This window comes from Pollachius pollachius, assembly GCF_949987615.1.
Source record: "Pollachius pollachius genome assembly, chromosome: 6".
NCBI classification, from domain to species: Eukaryota; Metazoa; Chordata; class Actinopteri; order Gadiformes; family Gadidae; genus Pollachius; species Pollachius pollachius.
The window spans coordinates 11,715,148-11,738,165 of record NC_136939.1 but is presented as its reverse complement, the minus strand read 5'-3'; the positions used below and the strand labels follow the sequence as shown (position 1 = coordinate 11,738,165).

The 23,018-nt window shown below is 42.6% G+C and overlaps 1 protein-coding gene across 5 annotated transcripts; it reads left to right on the top strand.

The window, feature by feature from the left end:
* The first annotated feature begins 2,592 nt into the window (after positions 1 to 2,592).
* On the top strand, positions 2,593 to 22,930 carry bbx (BBX high mobility group box domain containing). Of its 5 annotated transcripts, none has more exons than XM_079738050.1 (16): positions 2,593 to 2,654; positions 4,593 to 4,670; positions 8,702 to 8,873; positions 9,317 to 9,577; positions 10,235 to 10,445; positions 10,810 to 10,877; positions 11,224 to 11,322; positions 12,379 to 12,426; positions 12,822 to 12,902; positions 13,067 to 14,123; positions 14,341 to 14,473; positions 14,696 to 14,850; positions 15,130 to 15,219; positions 15,508 to 15,750; positions 16,092 to 16,287; positions 16,833 to 22,930. In XM_079738050.1, exons 3-16 carry the CDS (start codon positions 8,715 to 8,717, stop codon positions 16,912 to 16,914), a joined length of 2,883 nt encoding a protein of 960 aa, XP_079594176.1. In that variant the 5' UTR covers positions 2,593 to 2,654; positions 4,593 to 4,670; positions 8,702 to 8,714; the 3' UTR covers positions 16,915 to 22,930. The 5 variants fall into 5 exon arrangements, with proteins under 5 accessions (XP_079594176.1, XP_079594175.1, XP_079594172.1 ...); XM_079738049.1 differs by having other exon boundaries at positions 12,379 to 12,456; positions 15,511 to 15,750; XM_079738046.1 differs by having other exon boundaries at positions 12,379 to 12,456.
* Positions 22,931 to 23,018: the final 88 nt, after the last annotated feature.

Here is a 23,018-nt window from a genome sequence, read left to right as displayed (position 1 = left end):
CATTGATTTAAAAATAGAGGAAATCAAAAGCTCTTTTATTTGTGTAGCCTGACATGAATCCTAAAAAATATTTTTGATGATTATTGTGTTCTTGTTTTATACAGAGCTCAGCAATAAATTAATAATTGTGCTCAGGCACAATATTTGTTGTAGTTATTGTCTGGGTGCTGTGTCTCTCACTTTCAGCTCTTGGGCTGTTGAGGCCAGAAACACATCAGATGCTAGTCACAATAACAATGGATTTAATCTGATCTCCAGAAATGATACAACAAATACTTATAATTGATGACTTTGGGAAGTCACTTAAAAAGGAATTTCATAGAAGTAAAATAATTGAATGTATCAACCATAACAACACCTGATATTGGTCGAGGCATCAAAGGTAGCTAGCCCTACAAGCCAAGATAGACTGGATTTACAGTAAGGGTATCACATTGAAGGATATAATGTAATGACAGCAAAAACCCTACCAACATGTTTTCTATGATCGGGATTTTAGCCAATAATAAAAACATACCATTAGGTTGTCATTTTTACATACAAATACAATCACAGCTCAGTTAAATCCATCTATATAGAAAATACCTATATGTGAAAAGCAAACAAGTAAAACATCAATAGTAAATTGACAGATTAATATTCTATTGAAGTTATTCACAACACAACCCCAATAAAGCCTAGATCATAAGCAGTCATTAAGTCATTACGGCCATAGTAACTAGACATTAGTAGGCTACCTTCAAACATATGATGGCCATTATAGCAAGCAAAGGCCAGAGGGCATCCATGTAGAACTGGCTACAGTGGTAAATACTGCTGATCAATCAGCAACTCCTCTTGCCAGTCTATAATAGTTCCGTTTTGCCACCAGAAATTCTACAATAGACCAGGGCAGGTAAAGATATTAGCCAGAAGAAGATAAGACAAAGTTTTGATAGAAAAGGTTTGAATGTCGTATAGCTTCATTGTTTCCCAAGCACACCAGATATACGTTGTTACCTGAGACACTTGATAAGACCCTCTTGAAAATATCAGATTTTGCCAGTGGTAAAGAAATACAGCATGGACAACGTTGTACATGGTATCACAATCAAGTGGAGCATCTATAAAAAAAAAGTTAAGAATAAATTTTGATTAACATCAAATGCGTCATGAAATTAAATGTCTTCTTTGATACATCCCATGTTGCAGGAGTGTAAATATGTCACGTGAAATGGGGCAATCTGAATGACAAAAGTCTTAACTGTTGCAATCCTTGATCTAATCTACTACATCAACACGTGCAATGAGCGTGCTACTAGTGATACCACTACCACTTTACCATAAGGATATTTTGGATGCAAGCCTTGAATATCGTCATCAGGATAACTCATACCTAAGAAAATCTGTAGCTTTAAATTGACCCCTTCATTGATTGATATTTTGTTGTGATGGTGGGCAAATATATTATTGTCGTTTTACATTCTCCCATGTAGTTTAATGAAGTAGGCCTACCTACATCTCATTATCAATCAAGTGTCGATATTATAACATAGTTGTGTTGGGCTTGTACCAATATAAGCTAAAGTAAAGATATACAATGGTTATCCCCAATGCCAAAATATGTTGCATACAAAAATGTTAGTTGAATGTATTTGTGATACACAAGTTCGATGGATGCCACTAAAGGATGTAGAGTGTGTCAATCAAATCAGTATCAGTGGGCGACTTACCTTATCAGTTTATGTTGAGGGGATCAGTGAGGAAGTGAAATCTTAGTTGATGGGTTGTTAATGAATGATGTTGCTATTTGTTCATTGTTCTTTTTCAGGTTTTGGTCCGTATGTGTTGTTATGTCGTTATAAATTAATAGTACACTTAAAAACTACAGGCAAGTTTTTAGCTGCATCATGGATTCTTGTTTTGGTTTCATTTCATAAGAAACATCATGGATCACATGACTATGGGTAACCAAACGAAATGTTAAAATACATGTGTAAACAAGTCGGATCGGTTGTAGTCAATAGCTGACTTTATTGTAGTTTGGCCTAACTGAAAGTCTATCGAGAGATGTGACTTTCAAATGCAGTGCTTATCGTGTTTACAGTAGACCTAGTAACTATAGCATAGGCTTATATGGATCAGACCACTTCTTTCATCGTGTTATTCTGTCAAGTTTGCAAAGCTTGCAAACATAAATGGTCGGTCTAATGATTCGGGCAATAAAGTAAAGAGAAAGCTGTATAGTTTGCAGGCTACCCGAACATGTAGTGATATTGACATCGGTCTTGTCAGCGGGCAGCGGTGAGAGACTTTAGAGGCGGTCCGACATCTCGATAATATTCATCCGTCAATGAATTTCACTTGTTGTTTTGGCACTTTGTCCATTGTATAATACGGGCCTGATGGTAGCCTGCAAAGACGAAACATTATGAAGACGTTTCATTAATCTCGCTGTCTCCGGACAATACTCGATTGTAATGCGACCTCTGTATGGCGGGTTGTGTCTGTCCCTCAAGCCAGCGTCCAATCACGCACAGCCTTACATGATAAGGATATTTTCACTATGTACAGTATGTTGCAAAAACTGTTGAGGTAATTTAGGCAAAGGGTGCGAAAGAGAAGCAGATAACTCCTCGGCTCGGGCACCCCGATCGATGTCTGGGATACTTCTGGTGAGTGCTACAACTACCGCTTTATTTGACCTGATTTTCTCGATTCATCAGTAGCGCAAGACTCAGGAAGCTATATCAATAGTCACTCAACTAAGCCACACTGTGACTTACCCTTTTCTATCTCATCGGGGTTTTAAATGGGCGCTGCGGACCTTTTCTCTGACCTTTTGCTAAAGTCGACAGACGGGGAAACATAAAAGTTTGGTGAATGTTGTTCGGCCACGGATGTTGTTCAAGCACAGCTAGGCCAGTCGATGCTTAGGTATGAACATCAGCTTCCGAGGGACTGTAGGAACACTTTGCAAACGGGGGGAGGGTAGATGGGTAAGATGTGAAATGTACTCGGGGAGAAAATAACCGGATGAATGTGACTCAAATTGTTTTCATTCGAATACAATTCGTGCACGATCGACGTTTAATGTTCGCTTCGTGCTGCGCCTCGCCGACGACCCGATCGCATTGATCCCCTCCCGGGGTGAAGAAGTACAGGCAGTGCTGAACTGTTATGATGTGTCAATAAGTTAAAAGGTGGACGCCACTGATGATGCGAGGGCCGTGGCGCTGGAGCTGGACGTTGGAGGTATGTTTTGACATGATGTGGCCGTCATGACAGAGATCCTGTATGTCTCCGGTCCTTCGTGGAGACCCGCTCGTCCTCTTGGTCAGGGTCTCGGTGCATCACCGTGAAACGAGTATTATCGCTTTCTTTTGACATGATGTCCGCGTGTTGGTTCTCTGCCCCCCACCCCCTCCTCCTCCCCCCGCTAAAAAATAGGTCTCGCGTCGATATTTCCTTCATAACCCAAGGCGTGCAGTGTCGTTTTAGCATGGTGTGTTCATGTTGTTCAATGTTTAATTCACTGCTCTGTGAAATCGACGTATAAACACGCGATATGTAGCTCGTATGCAACTGTTTCTGAGCCAAGTGGTCCGGACCCTCTCTCCCCCTCTTGATTCCGCATCAAATGCATCGCCACCCCGCGTCTAGGTGGACGTTCCCCCGGACCGCTGGACCCCATGCAAAACGCAACCTTTAATTCTGCGAGTGTCAACGCAGGAGTGTTAATAAGCGATCCTCCAGCGGGGTTTCGAGTCATTGTATGTCATGGCTGTGACACGTCCAGCAGGCTGGAGGGCTAGCAAGCTAACTAGCTACTTTTATTCCTAGTAACTGGTAGGAAACGGGGCCACCGCGGGGTAGACACGGCCCACGGATGCGTGTGGCCGGGCAGAAGATCCCCAGTTTAATTAATGAACCCCGAGGTTTCTCGGGTGGGAGACATTTCGACGACGACGCCGCGGAGAGTTTTTGACAGGAGTGATATCCTAACGTTACTGTACTCGGGGGGGGTTTTCTCCAAAGCAAGATGGACTCTCGTTCGCCTGTCTGTCTTGTCAGACCCCAGCTCGACGTTTTGCAGGGAGATGAAAATGTGAGCTTGTGTTACGCTTTGTATGGAGACTTTAGGCGAGCGATGTGCGTTTAGTTTAGCAACCCGTCGTGTCGGGTCGTGATAGCGCATTTAAAGCGTTCAGTTGCTCAAGTCTTCAGGCGGTGACCCATCGGACATCAGCAGTTTTACCTGAAAACACAACCAAAGCACTGCGCAGCGATGGACTACATCCACTAATGCCGATTGAATTGGAGCATTTCTAATATTGCATTTCATTCATCGAGGGGTCGTGGCTTCTGGCCTTCGAGCTCTGGTTTGACTAAATGGGCGGAACGACTTCACTGCTGTAATGGTCAGTGATCAACAAAATGTCCAACAGTAGTTTCAAGAAATGCCCTGTGCTGTGTACGCACTGTCACTGTGCTATTCCCAGTTAAAGTTGCTCTGCTCCCGTTTCACGGTCGACTGAACGCGGTTTTCCTTGTTGTGAGCCATGAAAATGTGACGCTTAACTGAGAGTAGTGTCTATGTCTGTATTTTATAGGTCATCGTCATTGCATGACAAAGGCAGTGGCAGATCCATCTTCATCACTCATACAGCATTTCCATAGTTTGATCATAAGTAAGTATCCCTTTTTTTCGGTCAGTTTTCATTCAACATGTGTGTTTTGTTTCACCTTCTGTTTGGGATGCATCCGGGGAAATTCTAGTCGTAAATCATAGTTGCTATGAAATGGATTAATATGTGAATTTACTATTTAGTGTGCCATGTTTTGTAGATTATATATAAGATCGATACTTGTATGCATACCTAGGTATTATTTAAATGTACCGATTCAGCAGTTTTCTTCATTGAATTGTTCGCAGCGAACTATAACGTGATGTTATGCCAATTTGCATATTTGCCTATACTTGGAGTTGTGTCAGGTTAGCAAAGACACACTAACAATAAAATGCAATACAAGCTCTGTTGAGGTGACGCACGACTGAAAGGGATAATTAAGATAAGGAATTTGCATATTAATGAGTCAAATTAGACCGGCTAGACTTAAAGTATCCAAATTCTATCATTATTTCACATTTGGAGACTAGATCTGATGACCAAAGTAAAATCTGTCTTTGACTTAAAAAAGATGACCTGTTCTCTTAAAAGCAACAGTGCCCTTAATAATCCCATACACTCCGTAAACAACAGACTCAGAGACGCCAGTCTCAGCTACAACAAGATAATAGATGCTAATTCAAAAGTCTTGTACGAAACACAGAGGTAACTACAATCCTTTACTCAAACTAGGTCATTTATCTTATTTATTCATAACCATGGACGGTAATGTCTAATAACAGTAGATATGCAGTGGTGGAAGGGTATGGATGGGTAAAGGATCTCCTCTCCCATTTTCTGAAGATGTCCAATTTCCAGATAATATCTACAACCACATTTGGCTATTATCATTTCAAAGAAAACCTTAGGGCAACCAACAATTTCACGCTAGTTTTGGTTTTCTTAAGCAATGATGCACGTATATATGCTAATAATATGTGCTCGCAAAAAAATCTCCCACCTAGAATTCGCCATAGCTTTATGACCTTTTTATAACTTGATTACTTTTTCTGAAAGGTAATCTTTGAAATACTTATTTTAATCGATCCCAAAGGGGGGGGGGGGGGGGGGGGGGAGAGACTTCCATGCTTTTACATTGTCCAAGTCATTGAGCCGAATTGTAGTACACCACCTGTTGTACACTCTTTTATGCACCTCAAAATTGTCAGCCCTTTAGAAAGATATTGCAAATAAAAATGCTCATGAAACTTTTGTCGTTACTATTCATCATCATGTTTGAAGTGAACGTTGAAGGCCTTTAGACACTGTACATTGTCAAAGTTTCAATGGCCTCTTCAGACATTGATTTTAAAGAGCATCTGTTTGATTTTGCTATTCTTCTGTTATTTGTATTACTGCGAGTGGTCAAAAGCATTTTCTGTCAATGAATTGTCAGGAAAATATTATATGAAAATGACACAGTTCTTGCTTATGTGCCATTTTAACTTCAAAGGCTCATTTGACTCGTTTGAGCTCGTCTCCACAAAATCTCCAAGCCTACGTTAGATTGATCACAAGTCCTCAAGGGAGTACTGCCTATTAATTTGAAGTTTTTAGTTAGGTAAACAACAGGGATAAAGGGTATTTTCACCATTGATACACCAGTAAGACAAAGCAGGATATTTGGTTCCAGGCCAGGGTAAGAAGTTAATGAGGACACACAAATCTGGGCAACAATTCTAGCAACCGTAACAAAAGGGTCCAGAGATGTATACTACCCTGGATTCTTTTTTGTAACATTAAATGTTTGAATATGGTTTCTATTTTTTAAAAAGGTAGTTACAAACCAAATAAAATGACTAGGGAGAACTAATGACTTATAGAAAACGGTAACGTTTAGTGTACATTGAGGTCAGGGACTGCAGACAGTGGAAGAAGGATTGGTTTTGTACAGTGTGTACAAATGCCGTGTTTTAACTAAATTTTTTACAATTTGGCTATGCTACTTAAGCGATGACTGAGTTAATTACATGTTGTCCACATTGTAGGGGTCGAAAAAATGTCATCTGCAAATGTCACAAGACAAGATAATTGTTCATTTACTTCAAAGATTTACCAAATTCCTTAGTTCTCAAAACTGCCACATTCAGTGAATTGCATATGATTTGAAATGAATACAACATAATATTTTTTATAAATCTTATAAACAAGGAACTTTGCTACCTTAACATAGCTTTTACAAGCGTCAGACACTCTCTCTTCACAACAGCAACTGTACATTGAAAAGTTTAAACCGTCATTAATAATGAAGTCCTTTTTAACCCCCTCCAAAGACGTGCACAATGGTGCATCTAGCAGTGTGCCTCTGAAAAGAGCGTTTGATACAGGCGAAAGCTAGTCTAATTTGTGTTCATAATTGAGTAAGAAAAGGGAAATTGTTACATTTCAAGGAGGGCAAGTTTTGGTAGTGGACCCAATCAAAATCTAAACGGTACATTCCCGGTTGAATTGGTTAAATACCATTTACAATTTGTATCGCAGCTCAGGCTAAAGACAAACAATGAGAGGTTATTGATTTAAGGTATCTGAGTTTGCATTGCAAACATTTATCAACGTATGTTCTATTTTTCGTTACGACTATATTTTGGGAATGTGCATGGTCTTCTCTTTCATCCATATATTCATGGCCTTGGTCTGATGTGTTGTGTGTGTGTGTGTGTGTGTGTGTGTGTGTGTGTGTGTGTGTGTGTGTGTGTGTGTGTGTGTGTGTGTGTGTGTGTGTGTGTGTGTGTGTGTGTGTGTGTTCGAAACATTATTCCTCACATGCAACAACAGACCGGCACTACAGACCGGCACCACTGCACCATTGTGTATGAAGGTGTTATCAGGAGTGACCCACACAGTATTATTTTATGCTCTATGTGTCCAGCTCAAACAGTGACACATAACAGTCATTTTCACAACTCCAAATTAATAACACCATGGTTTTATTTGCAACTGGAATGTGGCTGGTTCAATCCCCCTCTTGCCCCATCCAAAAACAAAGTGTCCTTGAGCAATGCACATGCACCCTACACTGCTCGTTTAGCTAGTAGAGTCATTGCACAGCCGGCATTGATAGTGTTGTATGTTATCACAACATTTTTGACCCAGTACCCAGGAATGGATAATATTTAAGTTTTAACATTAGCGTGGAAGGAATGGTGAAGGGGTGAAAAATGAATCAAACCAATATGGATACCTATACCTATACCTGTAATACAGGAAATGGAATAGGACATGAGAAGAATAGGCTACTTCCTCACATAATTACGAGGACCAAAATAATGGACAGTAGTGTCTAGATTCTATTTACTCTCACTGTCGCTCTATTGATGTTGTATTATCCAGCTGTTATTTAAGTGGTTGGAATTTATGTGTTAATGGTAGGGCACTTCAAGTAAGCCTGATTGGCTCGTGCAGCAGTTTCAGTAACAGAGAACTTTCCCAGTTAACATTTGTGGTGAAGTGCTAGTATGCCAGATATTAAAGTTGCTGTAGGTAAGATTAAATAGTTAAATTAAATAAAGAGAGAGAGAGAGATGTTGAAACTAAACTACAGAAAATGCTTTCTGCTCCCTCCCTATCTGCGTTTTCCATCATTGAGAAGTGTTGCATTTCACAAATCTGTGATTGAAAGGCATTAAGGATTCCCTGAGCCAATCAAAGAAGAGATGCCCTGATTGTTGAGAAAATAACGCAATGCGTTATTTAGAGCAGGGCGATGGACCACACACATGTATAAGGCATTTTGAGACCAGATATTTCCTGGACACTAAGACAAAGTCAGCTTTATTGTCAGTTCCAAAGCATGTGCCAGACAAAAAGAGGAATCAAAATTGCAATTGTCTCCAACCCACAGTGCAATAATATCCTAATACTTGGATGCTGTCTTTTTGGCTCTATGTCTGAACAACCAATGTCATCGACTTGGTACTTCCATCATTATACCAACATTAACTTTAAGATAACTGCCAAGGTACTGTGGTACTGTGGTTGGAAGAACCCAGTCAATTCACCGTGCCCTGCGGCCTAGATACGGCCTGGTCCTAAACGTTTCTTTTGTCCACCAGGGGCGGTAGGACCATGAAAGGTGGAGGAAGGGGCAAGGAGCCCCCCGCCGCTGGGGAAGTCGGGGGAAAGCGCCCCAAGCGCAAATGCCTGCAGTGGCACCCCCTCCTCTCCAAGAAGGCTCTGGATTTCTCAGAAGAGGAGGAGGAGGAAGAGGAGGAGGAACTGGAGAAGGTAAGCCTGGGCCTCCCGTGCCAAGTCTTTCAGCAACCAAAAAAGTGGTTTGATGGTGTAGATTTCGTACAGGAACCACTTTTGAAAAGGCTTTTATTGATTATTACTCATCATCATTACGGTTGTTGATTATTTTCCTGGTGGATAATTAAGCTGCCACTTGCATCCGAAGCTACTTGCGTTGCCCAAGTTTAGATGCATGGCATCAATGAGCAGGTAGGGGTCAAGAAAGGTCAAGGACGCCTACTGGTATCCTGCGGACTTCGGGGTCCGCTGGGAGTCAAACACCCTTACCACTAAAGACCATCCTGCCGTTTGTGTCGCAAAGGCGGCGCTTAAACTTTGCATCCATAGCCGACCACGAGAAAGCGGTACATCTAGTAGACCTTGAGGCGGGCCGTCTCCGGTACGACTCCCTTAACGGGTTGTCCCGTCGTCTCCAGCCACAGGCGCCCTGCGGCCAGGCCCCGGGGCCCGGCGCGGAGCAGTGCGTGGTGGCCAGGGAGGAGACGGAGGAGGACCCCACAGAGCAGCGGGCCCGGCGGCCCATGAACGCCTTCCTGCTTTTCTGCAAGCGCCACCGCTCGCTGGTACGGCAGGAGCACCCCCGCCTGGACAACCGCGGCGCCACCAAGATCCTGGCCGACTGGTGGGCGGTGCTGGAGCCCAAGGAGAAGCAGAAGTACACGGACATGGCCAAGGAGGTGAGGGCCCCGGTTCCTTATCGTCCGTCAAATATCGTGTCAAATAGACGTTTAGTACGATTTACCTTTGATTAAATGCCTACTCTTATGCATGTTATCGCTGATCAGCGTTTTATAATTTTGAGTTGGCACCCGTCTCAATATTTGCAACAGCCAACAGTTTATAATCAATACGTGATTTAATGTAATTGGTATTATTTGTGTCTACTGTTATGTTGGCAGGTAGTGCCAGGCTAATGGTTGTAAACACTGCTTACATTTTCTTTGAAACCACCTCTTGACGTTTTGACATATTTCCAATTTAAATTAGCTACACAGTGGAAAATAAAGTATGCCATTTGCTCTAAGTACCGTTTTCAACTTTAATTTTTCATTTCAAAGTCCCATGATGAACAATGCTTCATAATAGCCCTTAAAGGTATTTACTTATACCATGGCAAATGATTACTTTGAAAAATGACACAGGATATATAGTATATCTAACTATTCTTTGCCTTTATCAAAGACTAATAAAACACCTGTTTTTTCCGTCAAATAACACGCCCATTACACAATTTTAAATAATTGCGAAAACCAATCACAAAAGGATAGTCCAAACCTCAGAGTAACCTTTTATTTTCTCCCCTACAACAACGATCGATTTGTGTTCCTTTCCAGTACAAGGACGCCTTCATGAAGGCAAACCCAGGTTACAAGTGGTGCCCCACCACCAACAAGCCCGTCAAAACCCCCCCGTCCTGCCAGCCCGTCTGCAACCACCGCAAGAAGGTCTGGTCCTTCTCTTCCAATGCCCCTTCCAAGGACTCCACCACTGCCAAAAAAGTGCCCAAGTCGGCCAGCATGCCACAGTTGAACTTTGCCATGGCAGGTGGGTGTCTGGAGCCTGCACTCTGAGTGGTGGCAGCGCACTATTTGCAGTGTTTTGAGTTATTATACCTGTATTACAATTGAGGGGTTTATTTGTAAGGACGTCTTGTACTTTACCGGTGCAATGATTTTAATGGGCCAATATTTACAGAGCAGCTCCTTGTTATTGCCCTCATTAAAATGTCTCTGGAACACTTTCTCTATTTGAAATAAAATGCACTCCGCTGTTATTCAATGAAGAATATTAATTGATACAATTCTTTCCTATCTATTCATATATTAGAAATCAATATGGTTATGTATATATGGTTATGAATATTAACAAAGTGTGTGTGTGCGCTTGCGTGTGCGTTTCTTGTCGTCAGATCCTACGAAGATGGGCGGACTGAGCATGCTCCTACTGGCTGGCGAGCGCGCTCTAAGTGCCAGAGAGGTGGGTACTGTCTGCCTGCACTCACACACGTATCGACCTCTGGCTGTAATGGTGACCATCACAACTAGAGGGCGCCAGAACACCTAGCAGAATAGATGGTCTGTGTTATGGTTTGGTTTCGAAGATGTTATCACTCCGTGTGATCTAAATGGCCAAATTCATAATTTATTTTTTAATATTCAGAAATACTTATTAGTTATTGGTAATATTTTCATTGAGGATGGCTTTCCGATATTTAAATAAGCTGCATTGGAAATGCCTGTAAAAAAGGGCAACACGTCAAAAGCAATACATTATTGCTTTTAATTACTTCTGATTTCATATGTCTTTTATTTGGTGTTTTTAGAGCCAACCCAGCAATTCAATACCAAGCTTACCAGGGGTGGCAATCACAGAGAAAACCTTCCAAGGGAAAAAAGAAGAAGAAGAAGAAGAAGAAGAAGAGGTGTGTGACACGAGAATCTGTTCCTGTATTTGCATGTTTTGGACTCGGGCCTTACCATTTGTTATTCCTGTGCCACTGTAACAATTGCCATGTAAAAACGTCATCCCAAGACCCTAGTGCACCGCGGGTAGCCAGTGCAGTAACCAGTCAATAACCAGGGAACCCATTAGAAACTCTTACCTTCCCCCCTGGGAGTCGCTTGCTAAGGCAGCTATTCAAGTCACAATCCACGAGATCCAGAGAAAATTATGAATTTATTACTCATTGCTGAACGACAGTTCACAACAGTTCACAACAATGCACAAGTGCTGATCCCAATTATTCTGATATTTGTTTTTTTTGGTAGGTATTCAAAACCAATATTGAAATGCTTTGTGGGTTTTATTCATGAACAAAATGTTAGTGCAACAAATAAAAAGGAGGTATAAGGTAAGGTTACATTCTGTCAGAATATCCCAGGGATCAAATAAATAAATATATAAAAGGACGAGAGACATCCCTCAGTCTGAGAACGCTTCATGTCAGCACTTCAGATGCGCTAACTTTAGCCGTCCTCAAAATGTCCTGGCCAAAGATGGCAGGATCCCACTCCCATACTATGGAAGTCCTGCATCTTGGGGAAACTATTTGGGTTATTAAAAGACCACTGTAGAAATTAAATGGGGGGGGGGGGGGGGGGGGGGCAGTTAATTAAAAACTACATATTCAATGCTTGAAATGAAGTCAGGATATAATTCGTCCAATGCATCGTTTCACATTACTTGGTTTAAAAGCTGAGGAAGGTTTTTTGATAATTACCTATGGTACTCATTGATTAATGAGTGCGACACATTCGTATTAGAATATAAATATAAAGAAGGTAATCGAATGAACCCATTTATCTGCAGTTCACCATTACGGCAGTAAATGTTCTTCTTATTTATGATGTTTAAACATTACGTGTGTTGATTGATTCATATTTCTTTATGAAAAATGTAGCAGCCACGGCAATGGGCTGAGACGTTTCGTAATTACATTTAACCATAGTTGTTGTGTGCTTTTGCCTTCCTTCTACAGACACTAAGTGCAACACAGAATAGAGTGCCGGACATCTCTAAAAGCAGGGTAAAGTCTCCCCTCTCCCCAATGACAGAGGTAACTTTGTACCATAATGCCACAATTCATTTAAATACACACGTTTCTTCCTTGTAAAGTTATAATGGTTTACATCTATTGGACTATTGTTTTTGTCATTTGGGGCAAATAGTTAACCTTATTTATTTGGTTACTGAGGTGTATTGCAAGTGTATGGTAGTTTGTGAAACACATTTCTGTTGTTCAAAACCAGGCCTCTTTTGATACCAGAGGAAGCACAGATTACTCGCCTTCTGTGGTTTCAATACCAGTTTGCCTTTTTAAGTCTGATACACCTGATACCAACTGATACCATCAGATACCCCTGTAGCGGTGTCTACGTATCCTTATTCAAAATCTGTCTTTCCTTCTTTGACTGAATAAAGCGGGCGTCTCCACATTCAGCGCCGTCTGCGGCCCCGGAGGCCAAGCCATGCGGGCAGTCCGCTCTCTTCCAGCTGGCGGAGGTAAAACAATCGAGATGATCAGAGAGGAACTGTTTGAAGTGCAGTTACCGAATTCACGAGACGAGCCATGGACGTGGATGGCAGTGTCCACACAACTTTGTAATGGATTTCTATATTTAATTCTATTCTACTTAAGGTAACATTTGCTCATTTTATTCTGATAGATGTGCTTGGCGTCTGAAGCCGGGAAGATAGAGCCGGCCGTCTCCAAGTCTCAGGAGAACCCCTCCTCCTCTCTCTCTGTCCAGCCGGCCACTGTGGTCAAGGCAGAGGTCAAGTCAGAGGTCAAGCAGGAGATGATAGACCACCCCGACCGCACTCACTCCTCCTCCTCCTCCCACTCTCCGCTGTCACCGCTCTTGCCTCCGCATTTCCCCTCTCCCCCCACCTCCTCCGTCTCCTCCTCCTTGTCGGTTACCCCCGGCCACATCACTGCTACGGCTCAGTCGGACGTCCAGAACGCCCGCGCCGTCAAAAAGAAGACCAAGAAGAAGGACTCGCCGACGGACGCCACCTCCGCCCATAAGCTGTCCGCCCGGCCGCCCGCGCCCTGCCCCTCCAGGAAGCCCAGCGGCGAGAGTCCGGCGGCGGACCTGGACAGCGTGTTCTGCACCATCGAGGCGGTGGCCAAAGGCTCCTGGACGGTGGCAGAGGCCGAGGTCAAGGTGAGGAAGAGGTCCCACGACGGCGGCGGCACTGTCAGCCCCGGGTCGCCCAAGAAGAAGAGCAAGCCCAGGACCCCCAAGACGCCTCCCAAGGGGGCGGCGAACGAGGAGGCAACCGCCAAGGGAGAGGAGAGCGGGAATCCCGTCCGGCTGCACAGCGTCTCCTCGCTGTCCGAGGTGGAGAACAACAACAACAACAACAACAACGAGGATGACATCAAGGAGGAAGAGGAGGAGGAGGAGGAGGAGGAGACGGAGACGGAGGTCGTTCCCGCCAGTCCCAAAGAGGAAGCGGTGGAGATGTCAGAAGAGGAGGCGGGCGGGGTAAGCGCCGCTCAGTCCCCGGGGACCGTCCCCAGCGGGGTCCCGGAGCCCCCCGCGGCCGGCCTCAGGCCTAAAGACGAGGAGGCGGAGAAGGACAAGGTCCTCGAGGCCATGGAGAGCGGCGCCGAGAGCCGGGGCTCCCGCAAGTCTGAGAGGAGCTGCAAAGGAGCGCTGTACAAGACCCTGGTGTCCGAGGGCATGCTCACCTCGCTGAGGGCCAACATCGACCGAGGTACGACAGCGCCAGGTGTCCTCTGATGTCATTATCGTAAAATATTACGCTTCTTTCAACATGTTTAGTTTGTGGTTATCGTTTTTTTTTTTTGCTATTTCAATTCATTTTGTAGAAATGTACACACAGGCACTCCCTTTTTGTGTTTTGTGTTACATGCAAAAGAAAATTTGCGACAGAATTGATGTTGTGTTTTTGACGAATGGTCTCTTTCTAGGTAAACGGTTTGCTTTCCGTGCGTCGGAGCATGATGCCAACTGGCAGGATGAGGGCTGTGTGGTCCCCCCGACGGGACCCCCAAACCCCAAGAAGCTGAAGAAGTCCAAGTCCAAAGACGAGTCGTCGCAGGGGTGAGGAGCACGTCTCCGCCAAAGCCTCATGTCTTTTCTGCGTGCTTTTTACAGTTGGCACTAGAAGCTTGTGAAAATATATCATTTTGCAGCACATCCTATTCGCACTTTCTGCTTGCTTGGAAAGACAAGTTGAAGCTGAAATCACATTAGACACATTCAACATTAATCAGAAGCCTTCATATTTAGTGTGATGTTTTTGTTTTTTTCAACGCCTGTCAGCCTGGGGAAACTGGAGGAGGAGTTTGAGAAAAAGTTCAACAGCCTGCCACAGTTCAGCCCCATGACGTTCGACAAGAAGAGCACCACGGTGGTGAAGAAGAAGAAGCCCGACAGCCCCCCCACAGCACAAGAGGAGGGCCCTAAAGCTGCCAAGGGTAGGCCCCCGAACGTCCCCCCAAACCCTAGCATTGTGCATTCTCCTTGTGTTAATGGGGAATGGCCTTCATTTCAATCATGCCCCCACAATGCACTTTTGTGTTGTTGTTTTTTCTTTTGTGTGAGGTTTTTTGCCCGCAGTTCTGCTGTGCAAAAATCGTTTTGTGCAGTAAGACCATGACATGACTCCATAACATGGCTGTTCCATTCCCTTCTTCTTTTGTTTCTTTATGATTTTTTTGTGTGTGTATTTGTGTGTTTTTGTTTCGTCACATCAGGGTCATCTCCATCTCAGAAAAAGACTTCATTCCACAAGATTGTTAGGAAGCACAAACAGAAAAAGGAGAAACCAAATGTGCGGGAAAAAGGTGAACTTGCGTAAAAACACTCCTATTAATATACAGATGTGAATGTGTGACGTTCTTCAACAATATGTTCAAAACATGTTTTTCTTTTTAAGTATTGTCTACTACCAAAATATATTTTTTTTATAAAAATTCTCAATTTTAAGCATCTACGCCATCTCATTACGTATTGTTTAACATCAATGTTAATGTGACCAAAATAACCAATTAGAACCAACAACAAACAAACAAACGATAGACATCACAGTCAGGCCAGGCTTTTCACACCTCCGTCCTTTTGTCTCCTCCTAGTAGCGTTGCCTAGCGACCTGGCCCCGCCCAGCGACTCGGGGACGAACAAGGCCAAGCCGTGCGCCCCACTGTGCGCCCCGGCCAGTGCCCCGCCCTGCCTCCCACTGGCCACCGCCGGCCCCGAGGCTGCGGGGGCCACAGCCCTGGAGACGCTGCTGGTAGGCAGCCAGAAGAGGAAGGCCCGGAAGAACAAGATCACCCACCTGGTGCGCACGGCCGACGGCAGCGTGTCTCCCATCGAGGGTGAGAGCGGAACCCGGGTCTCATTTTTTCCCCCGCCTTTTGAGCGTCCCTCCCTTTGCAGTGTTCTGTGGCGCTGCAGTAGATGGAACGATTGAGCCTGTTCAACTCGATTCAAAATATGAACGATATAAATGGCTTGCATCATTCTGTCTTGCTCAACTTGTAGAGCGCGATGTTAACACTGGCAGAGTTGGGGTTCGATCGCAACTGGGAGGGGGGGGGGGGGATTGCATGTCACACATACATGCACTCGGCGTATCGTAAGGCACTCACATCGACCAAATGACCAATGATTCCTACTAAAAGTGAGTCATTTTCAGTTTTGTCTCTTTTGGTTGCAGAAGACAAAGCCAAGGAGCTCCCCCAGGAACAGGAAAAGAAGCCATTATTTACCCAGCAGAAGTTATGCAAGGACCAGGGGTGCTTCGAGGCCCCCAGTCCAGAGCGGGTGGACGCGCCCGGAGAGCCGCAGGAGCTGCCCGCCTTCTTCAGCCTGGCCGCCCTGGCCGAGGTGGCGGCCATGGAGAACGTGCACAGGTACGCCTGCAGCCAGGCCACCCCTGGTTCTCAGGGTTGCGATAAATGTGTCTAGATTCCCTTCTCTTTTTAGTACACAACAAACTGTTTACACAATGTCAATATATCCCTTCCCTCCACCAACATCAACACATGAATACCTACATGCATGCACATATACAACACACATAAAAAAACGAAAACAATCATAACAAAACTATTAACAATAAAAATATTAATAAGATGACAAAATTGTTGTTTTTAAAACAAAAGTATTTATGAAACGGATTAAGCCGATTAAACCATTTACTTTGGTGATTTGTGTCTTAATATTTTTGTGCGTTATTTAAATTATTTGTTGATCGTATGGATAGTTTCGGTCATTGAAGAAAACGTCATGTTCGTGTTGTGTTTTAAAGAGGTCATTCAACAATGCAAGTCAGGGAATTTTACACTTGATAGAATTGAAAACGGGAACCCTAGTATGTATAAAATAATCTAAATGTTACCTGTGGCTTCACATGTCGGTGTCTGTCTCTCCCCCTGTCTCTGGGCTGCTGCTGCAGAGGTCAGAGGGGCAGCGTGTCTGACACTCAGACCAAGGAGCTGGCCAAGGGTCCGGTCCTTATCTCCTGCTCCGACCAGTGAACACCCTGCTGCTGCTGCTGCTGCTGCTGCTGCTACTGCTGCTGCTACTGCTGCTGGCAGAAGCACCACACCATGGATGCTATAGGACCCAGTGCTCCACAATTCCCTCTTGATACTGCCCACTGTGGGGGGATGGTGGTGGTGGTGGTGGTGTGGGTTGGGTCGTGAAGCAGGAAACTTTGGACTGAATTTGACCAACCCCCCCCCCTCCCCCCCTCCCTGTCCCCTCGCATCCTTCTCTCACCCTGACCCCCGATGGATTATCTGAAGCTCTGTGGTCGGTTGCACCAGCTTTGTGTAAATTCAAACTTAGATAAAACCGTGTTGAAGTGTTTTAAGTCAGGGTTGACCAATGACTAATTCAAAACAGGTTGCATCACATCAAACTAGTTCTAACGTATCGCTTAGTAGTTACTTAATATTTGCAGTTGAATTTTCTTTTTATGATAATCCGCAAAATGACAGAATTCTGGGTATTGTTACTGGCTATGACATTAGTTGCGTGTCATTGGTGCAACCGTGTTTAGTAAACTGTTCATTTAAAACTCTGTGGTTACTATGGACTTAACGCACAGACATGGTATCGAACTTACACATAGCTTGTACAACCCCGTCCAGGCCAGTTATTGGGGAGGGAAGAGAAGGTAAGAGTCAGCCACACCCTACCCTGTCCCACCCTTCCCGCCTTGTATATCTCAGTGTTCTCCCTGAAGCCTTTGCTTTTTGGTAGGATGAGGGTGCCTTTCTGATGTCTTCAAAATGCTCTGGTAGAATCGTCTGTTCAAGAAAACAAGCACGCCCGACCTCCTCCACCACCACCACCACCACCACCCTCCTCTCAGTGAGCGGCTTCCAATATCTAGATGGTCTTTCAGTCACAAACCCCTGGGCCACATGGAGGTCGGATCTTGCGGACAAAGAAAAAAACAACGCCAATCTCAGTCACGCTAGGTAGGACCCAAGACGCCATTCCTTCTTTGTTTTTGTTTTGATTTGTTTATTTTTTACCTCGGACACACACACCTCCGGTAGAATACCTCTTTATCTGGACAGCTCTTACCACTTTGCTCCGTTTCCCCCCCCCCCCCCCACTCTCCTCTAAGCTTTGACCCAAACTAATGTAACCAGGGTAAATCACCATGATGACAACGGATGGGCTTTCGCTACCGACGTGATGCTTTGTGTACAGCGCACCCGCAACGGTGTGAGCGATCTATGAAGAACTTGAAAAGGTCGAAAAAGTGTTTTTTGGACCTTTTCCCTTTGACGTTTTTTTTGTCTTACTTAGGACGTGCTACTGTGTGACCGGTATGTGGTAGCGACCCTATAACCCGTGATAGATTTAACATTGTAAGAGTAGGCCTCTAAAAGCAGCGTTAACTCTTAGCTAGGGACGTGTTTGTTTGTGTGTCTATTAGTCATTTAGAAGCTCACCATGATCCCTCGGTCCGGTTTTATCCAGTGGACGGACCACTTTAAAAACACACAGAATCAATGCTTTTATTTTTATGATGGTGTGTGTGTGTGTGTGTAGAAGAAATTAACAGTTCTAAATAGCCTTAACCCCTCCGACGTGTACCTTTTATGAACCCCCCCGGCAGACTCCTCCTCTTCCTCAGCCTCAATACAGCTAAGGAGCGAGGGCACTTTTCAGGTGTGAAACGCGGTTAGTGTCAATATACTTGATCTTCTCACACTCGGCGTCGCGTGTAGGTTAGTACCGTGCGCACAGCATATTTTAGTACATTATTTTGGTACTTTTGTCTGTTGTGATAGAAACTGCAGGCATTTGTAGGCTGTGGTAAAAATGGATTTCCAGTAGGTATGCCTTGTCTCCGATGGCCAAACTGGTTAGCTAGAATGTGTCATAACTTTATCTCTTCAGAAAAGTAATTCTTCTTATTTTGTTTATTGAAACAACGACAAAAAAAGGGATCAATATCCAACGGGCCTCATTCACAAAGCACATTTTAAAAGCTACACTATGAGATTATCTTGTCAATCGATCCTTTAATTTAATTACGTATCAGCAATGGGTGTAGTCTATTCGCTGGGTCAAATTTAAACCGAACTTCATTGTGTCCTTCCCTGTTATCTTGCTACAATGCAAACTAGGACTAAATAATATCGGAGAGAAAACGAAATGACATCGAGTTGTTGTTAAAAACAATGCATGTTGTGTTATGGGATGCAAGAAATTGCAGGATATTACCAGATATGTATGTACAACTCTCCTTTTTTTAACAATAAGCCTATTAATAATTTGCTGTTCTTTATTTATATTAATTGGACACAGAATACCAAAAGAAATACAGAGACTGATATTAAAGCATTAATTCTACTCCAACAGTCAGTGATGCAAAAAGTACTCATATGCTATACTTAGAAGTAAAAAAATACCCTTAGAAAATGGTACTTGGTTGGACTCAAGTATACTGATATATAGAATGTACTCAATTAAAAACGGCCTCATAGCATTAATTCATAGACCTGTTGGTAACCCTAACAAGTGGTGATGCTCCATTTGTGGTCCACTCAACAGTTTCCCCTTGCTGTCAGCAATGATGAATGCTCGTATTTAATAATAATGTTACGTAGTGTCTCTTTAGTAAAACTGATATTCAGTACTTGAACGTGTAAGATGAGGCTAAATGTAGCAAAAGTGATTTATTTGCTTTGGAATGTAGTAGTTTAAATGGTGTAAAAGTATGAGGTCCCCAAATATATAATTACCCAAATCATGTATATAGATGGCCCAAAATGGTCCAGACCTTAAAAGTACTCAAGTACCTCAAATCAAAAGTAACACCATTGGGCCTGATTAACTTTAAAAGTAAACGGTGTCTCATGCTTTAATGTGTCAATCTCGCATTATATGCTTTTGCCAATACTTATTGTTAAACTTTTGGCATGAATTCCACATTAATAATTGGATGGCAATTTAAATTTTTATTTGAAAATAATAAAGTATGAATTATATTAGTGATACGGTAGAACTAGGGGAAAGACAGCAAAGTTGAATGCAGTTATGCTGTATTTCATTAGCGAAATATCCAGAAACGTGTGTGCTTTTAGATTGTTTAATGCTAACAATGTTCAAATATTTACGTAATATTCCTGTAATTTATATAATTTTGTTTTTCCAATGGTGGATAAAATATTAATATTAGTCAATTATGGATTCTTGAATTTAGGCTTCTTCCAGTTGAAGCATTAGAATTCAATTTTAAGGGGATCCACATTTTTATTTTGACTCAACGCTATGTTTTTTGAATGAGGCCCATTGTACACTTTCCCTGCAAAAACAGGCCCTGGTAACTGAACTAAACCAGACAAGGCATCAGGTGTCACATGTACGTCTCTGGTCAGGTCCTCTTTTGCCAAGTAATCTCCTCAAAAGGCCATCAGATTCCAACAGGCGTAGTGTTTTGCGTGTTTCTATTCAGATAAAACAATGTTGTTATCGCTGAACTATGTAATTCTGTTTCAAACCGCATGGTCAAGATGCATTCGGTTTCCGGCCTGGCTTTCCCCCACCCCAGTTTGTGCATCTGTACTGCTGAAGACTAGGGTGGAGGTGTCTATGGTCAAACCACAGATTTGCTGTCTTCCCATTAGATAGACTTAGCCGAGAGAGACCTCAAATGCTAGCTCCCACTGCTTGTGATACATGTGCATACCAAGCTACTCTTAAATCCCAGTTTTTTGCCAACCCGCTCCTCTCAAAGGAAGTTGCCCACAGGCCTATGAAATTTCCTTTTTGCTCCTCGTTATCGACCAATTCCTGATTTATTACAGACTTATGATTCAAGCAGTGTATCTTTTAGATTGTTGTTTTCATTCAGTTTTGTTTCTTGTTTATTTAAGTATTCTGTTGCATTTACAGTACTCTCCTAGTAAGGCTGATTTATCTTTCTTTTGCTTACTTTACTCTTTTACCTTCTTTTTTTCGCGAGGCCAAGTTTACTGGATTATGACTGTTGGCAACAAATTCTCGTACACAAATGATTGCTTATAGGCTAACTTGTTGGCTAAATTAGCAAAGTGGTGAAAAACAAAAAACACACAGCCTTTAGAAAATACGTTGGTCTGTGTCTATTCGAGACATTAGCAGTGGTCCTTCGCTGGACGATTTTAGAAGTCAACTGACTTGAAGGATGTGACATGAGGTCCAAGTGTCACTGGAGATGGGGAAAAGCCTCTGCTCTTGAGGTAGTGTCTGTCCTTAACCAGGACATTATTACTTATTGGTCGTGCTCGGCCCTTGTGCAAAAGATATTAAGAACACAGTCATACTGTGTGATTGCTCCGTGAATTTGACCGTTAACGCTAAGGAACTAACAAAGTGTGCCCCCCCCCCCCCCCTTATGCTGAAGGATAGTGATAATGCTTTAAGATAATCTTAATAGTGTTTTGTTTGTTTCAACATTTAAGAAATGTTGCATAAATTGTTTTATCCAGGCAGTAAAACGATATAATTCTTCCACTGATAGAGTGGTTTTATGTGAAGTCAAAGAAGTTGTCTTCCCCCCCCTCCCCCCGAAATAGAGATATATTTGCTTATTGCAAGTGAGTTTATTGACATTTGCCAAAGAAAAGGGAAAGATGTCTTCAAATATAAATCGTATATATATATATATATATATATATATATATATATATATATATATATATATAAAAATACGAGCATGGCGGTTGCACTGCAATTTGTAATTATATAAATCTTCAGGTAACATGCTCTCAGCACAACAAATCATGTGTGTCTCAAGGGGTTTTCCTTTCAATTTGAACCCCGAGTTTGACTGGTGTGCAAAGAAAAGAAAGGCATCAAGCAATGCCTCTTTTAATAAACAGTGTGTGCACCTTATGACCCAAACCAAAATGATCATGATCTTTCAAGAAAATAACAAATTTTTACCCCATCTTTGAAATTATGCATTTTGAGAAATATGTGCTTATAGCACATCCAATACAAAAAACACCCCCCATCAATGACAGCCATAATACTATCATTCCACATCCTTTCATCTTTTCTATGTAGAATATTGCCTCTATAGATCTAAAATTCCTATATTAGTTACCTAAATGACTATGAATAATATCCTTTGTGCTAGTACTGTCTTCTCGAATGTAATCATTTTGTACCTGTATTTTTCTAATTCCAATTCAGTCTTGATTGTACTGTATGTATGCTATGGTGTACTGTTCCTCGGTGCATCGTTCATCACGACTAACAGTTCTCGTCACGAGATGGCCGCTGTGCTACGAACACAATGGAATTTTGTGAAAGTCGGTGTCCGAGGAAAAAGGACTCGACTGACAAGCAGCCCTTAGACTGATGATTGAGTGTCTTGCGTTCTGGATGACGGGACTATTGCTTTCCCCGGTTTGGTATTATCTTTATTTTTTTTCCTTTCTGTTTTTTCTTTGCAGTAAAGTTTAAAAAGAAAATGTAAACTCTGTTCAGGACAGTAAAAAACCAGGGACACTCCTGCAATCGACAAGAACAATGGAATGCTTGGTTTTTTACTTATTTATTACAATTCCCTTTTTTTTCTAATAGATTTAGTACAATAATGAAATGAAAATATACAACTTAATATGCATCAATTTATACATAAATTCTGTGTAACATTATCTAATCTTTACTGGAATGTATATCATGGCTTCCTTGTTTTTTGTTTTAGTTCATTTTCTGTGTGTTTGTGTGCGTGTGGAAAAAAGGTTACGCCAGATCTCATTGTCTATTTACTCTTGATAGTTTTGAAACAACTCACGCTAAATCTAATTTATGCTATGAATAGTATCACCATGACATGATATATGATTTTGTTGATTGTTGCAACCTAGTTGTTAAAATGCAGCCTTGCCTTACTGGAAACCCTGCGTAGTGAGGGGTCCCTTAGCTACCCCCTCCCAGCCCAGCCCTCCCCCTCCACAGCTCCTATGTCATAACACTGTTTGCCGATGCAACTATTCCTTTTACACTTTCTGCTGACGCAAATGTTACTTCTTGAACACCTATTAAAATAACATATTAAAAGCTCGCCACTGCTGTGAATGACCTTTCCTTTCCGTCTTGATTACAATGAGATGATGGATGA

Bases quoted from the DNA above. Each gene is read 5' to 3' on its own strand.
- bbx (XM_079738046.1), top strand. From the start codon at position 8,715: ATGAAAGGTGGAGGAAGGGGCAAGGAGCCCCCCGCCGCTGGGGAAGTC. The intron at 12,903-13,066 runs GTAAAACAATCG...TTATTCTGATAG, and splicing joins CTCTCTTCCAGCTGGCGGAG to ATGTGCTTGGCGTCTGAAGC. The intron at 14,474-14,695 runs GTGAGGAGCACG...AACGCCTGTCAG, and splicing joins AAAGACGAGTCGTCGCAGGG to CCTGGGGAAACTGGAGGAGG.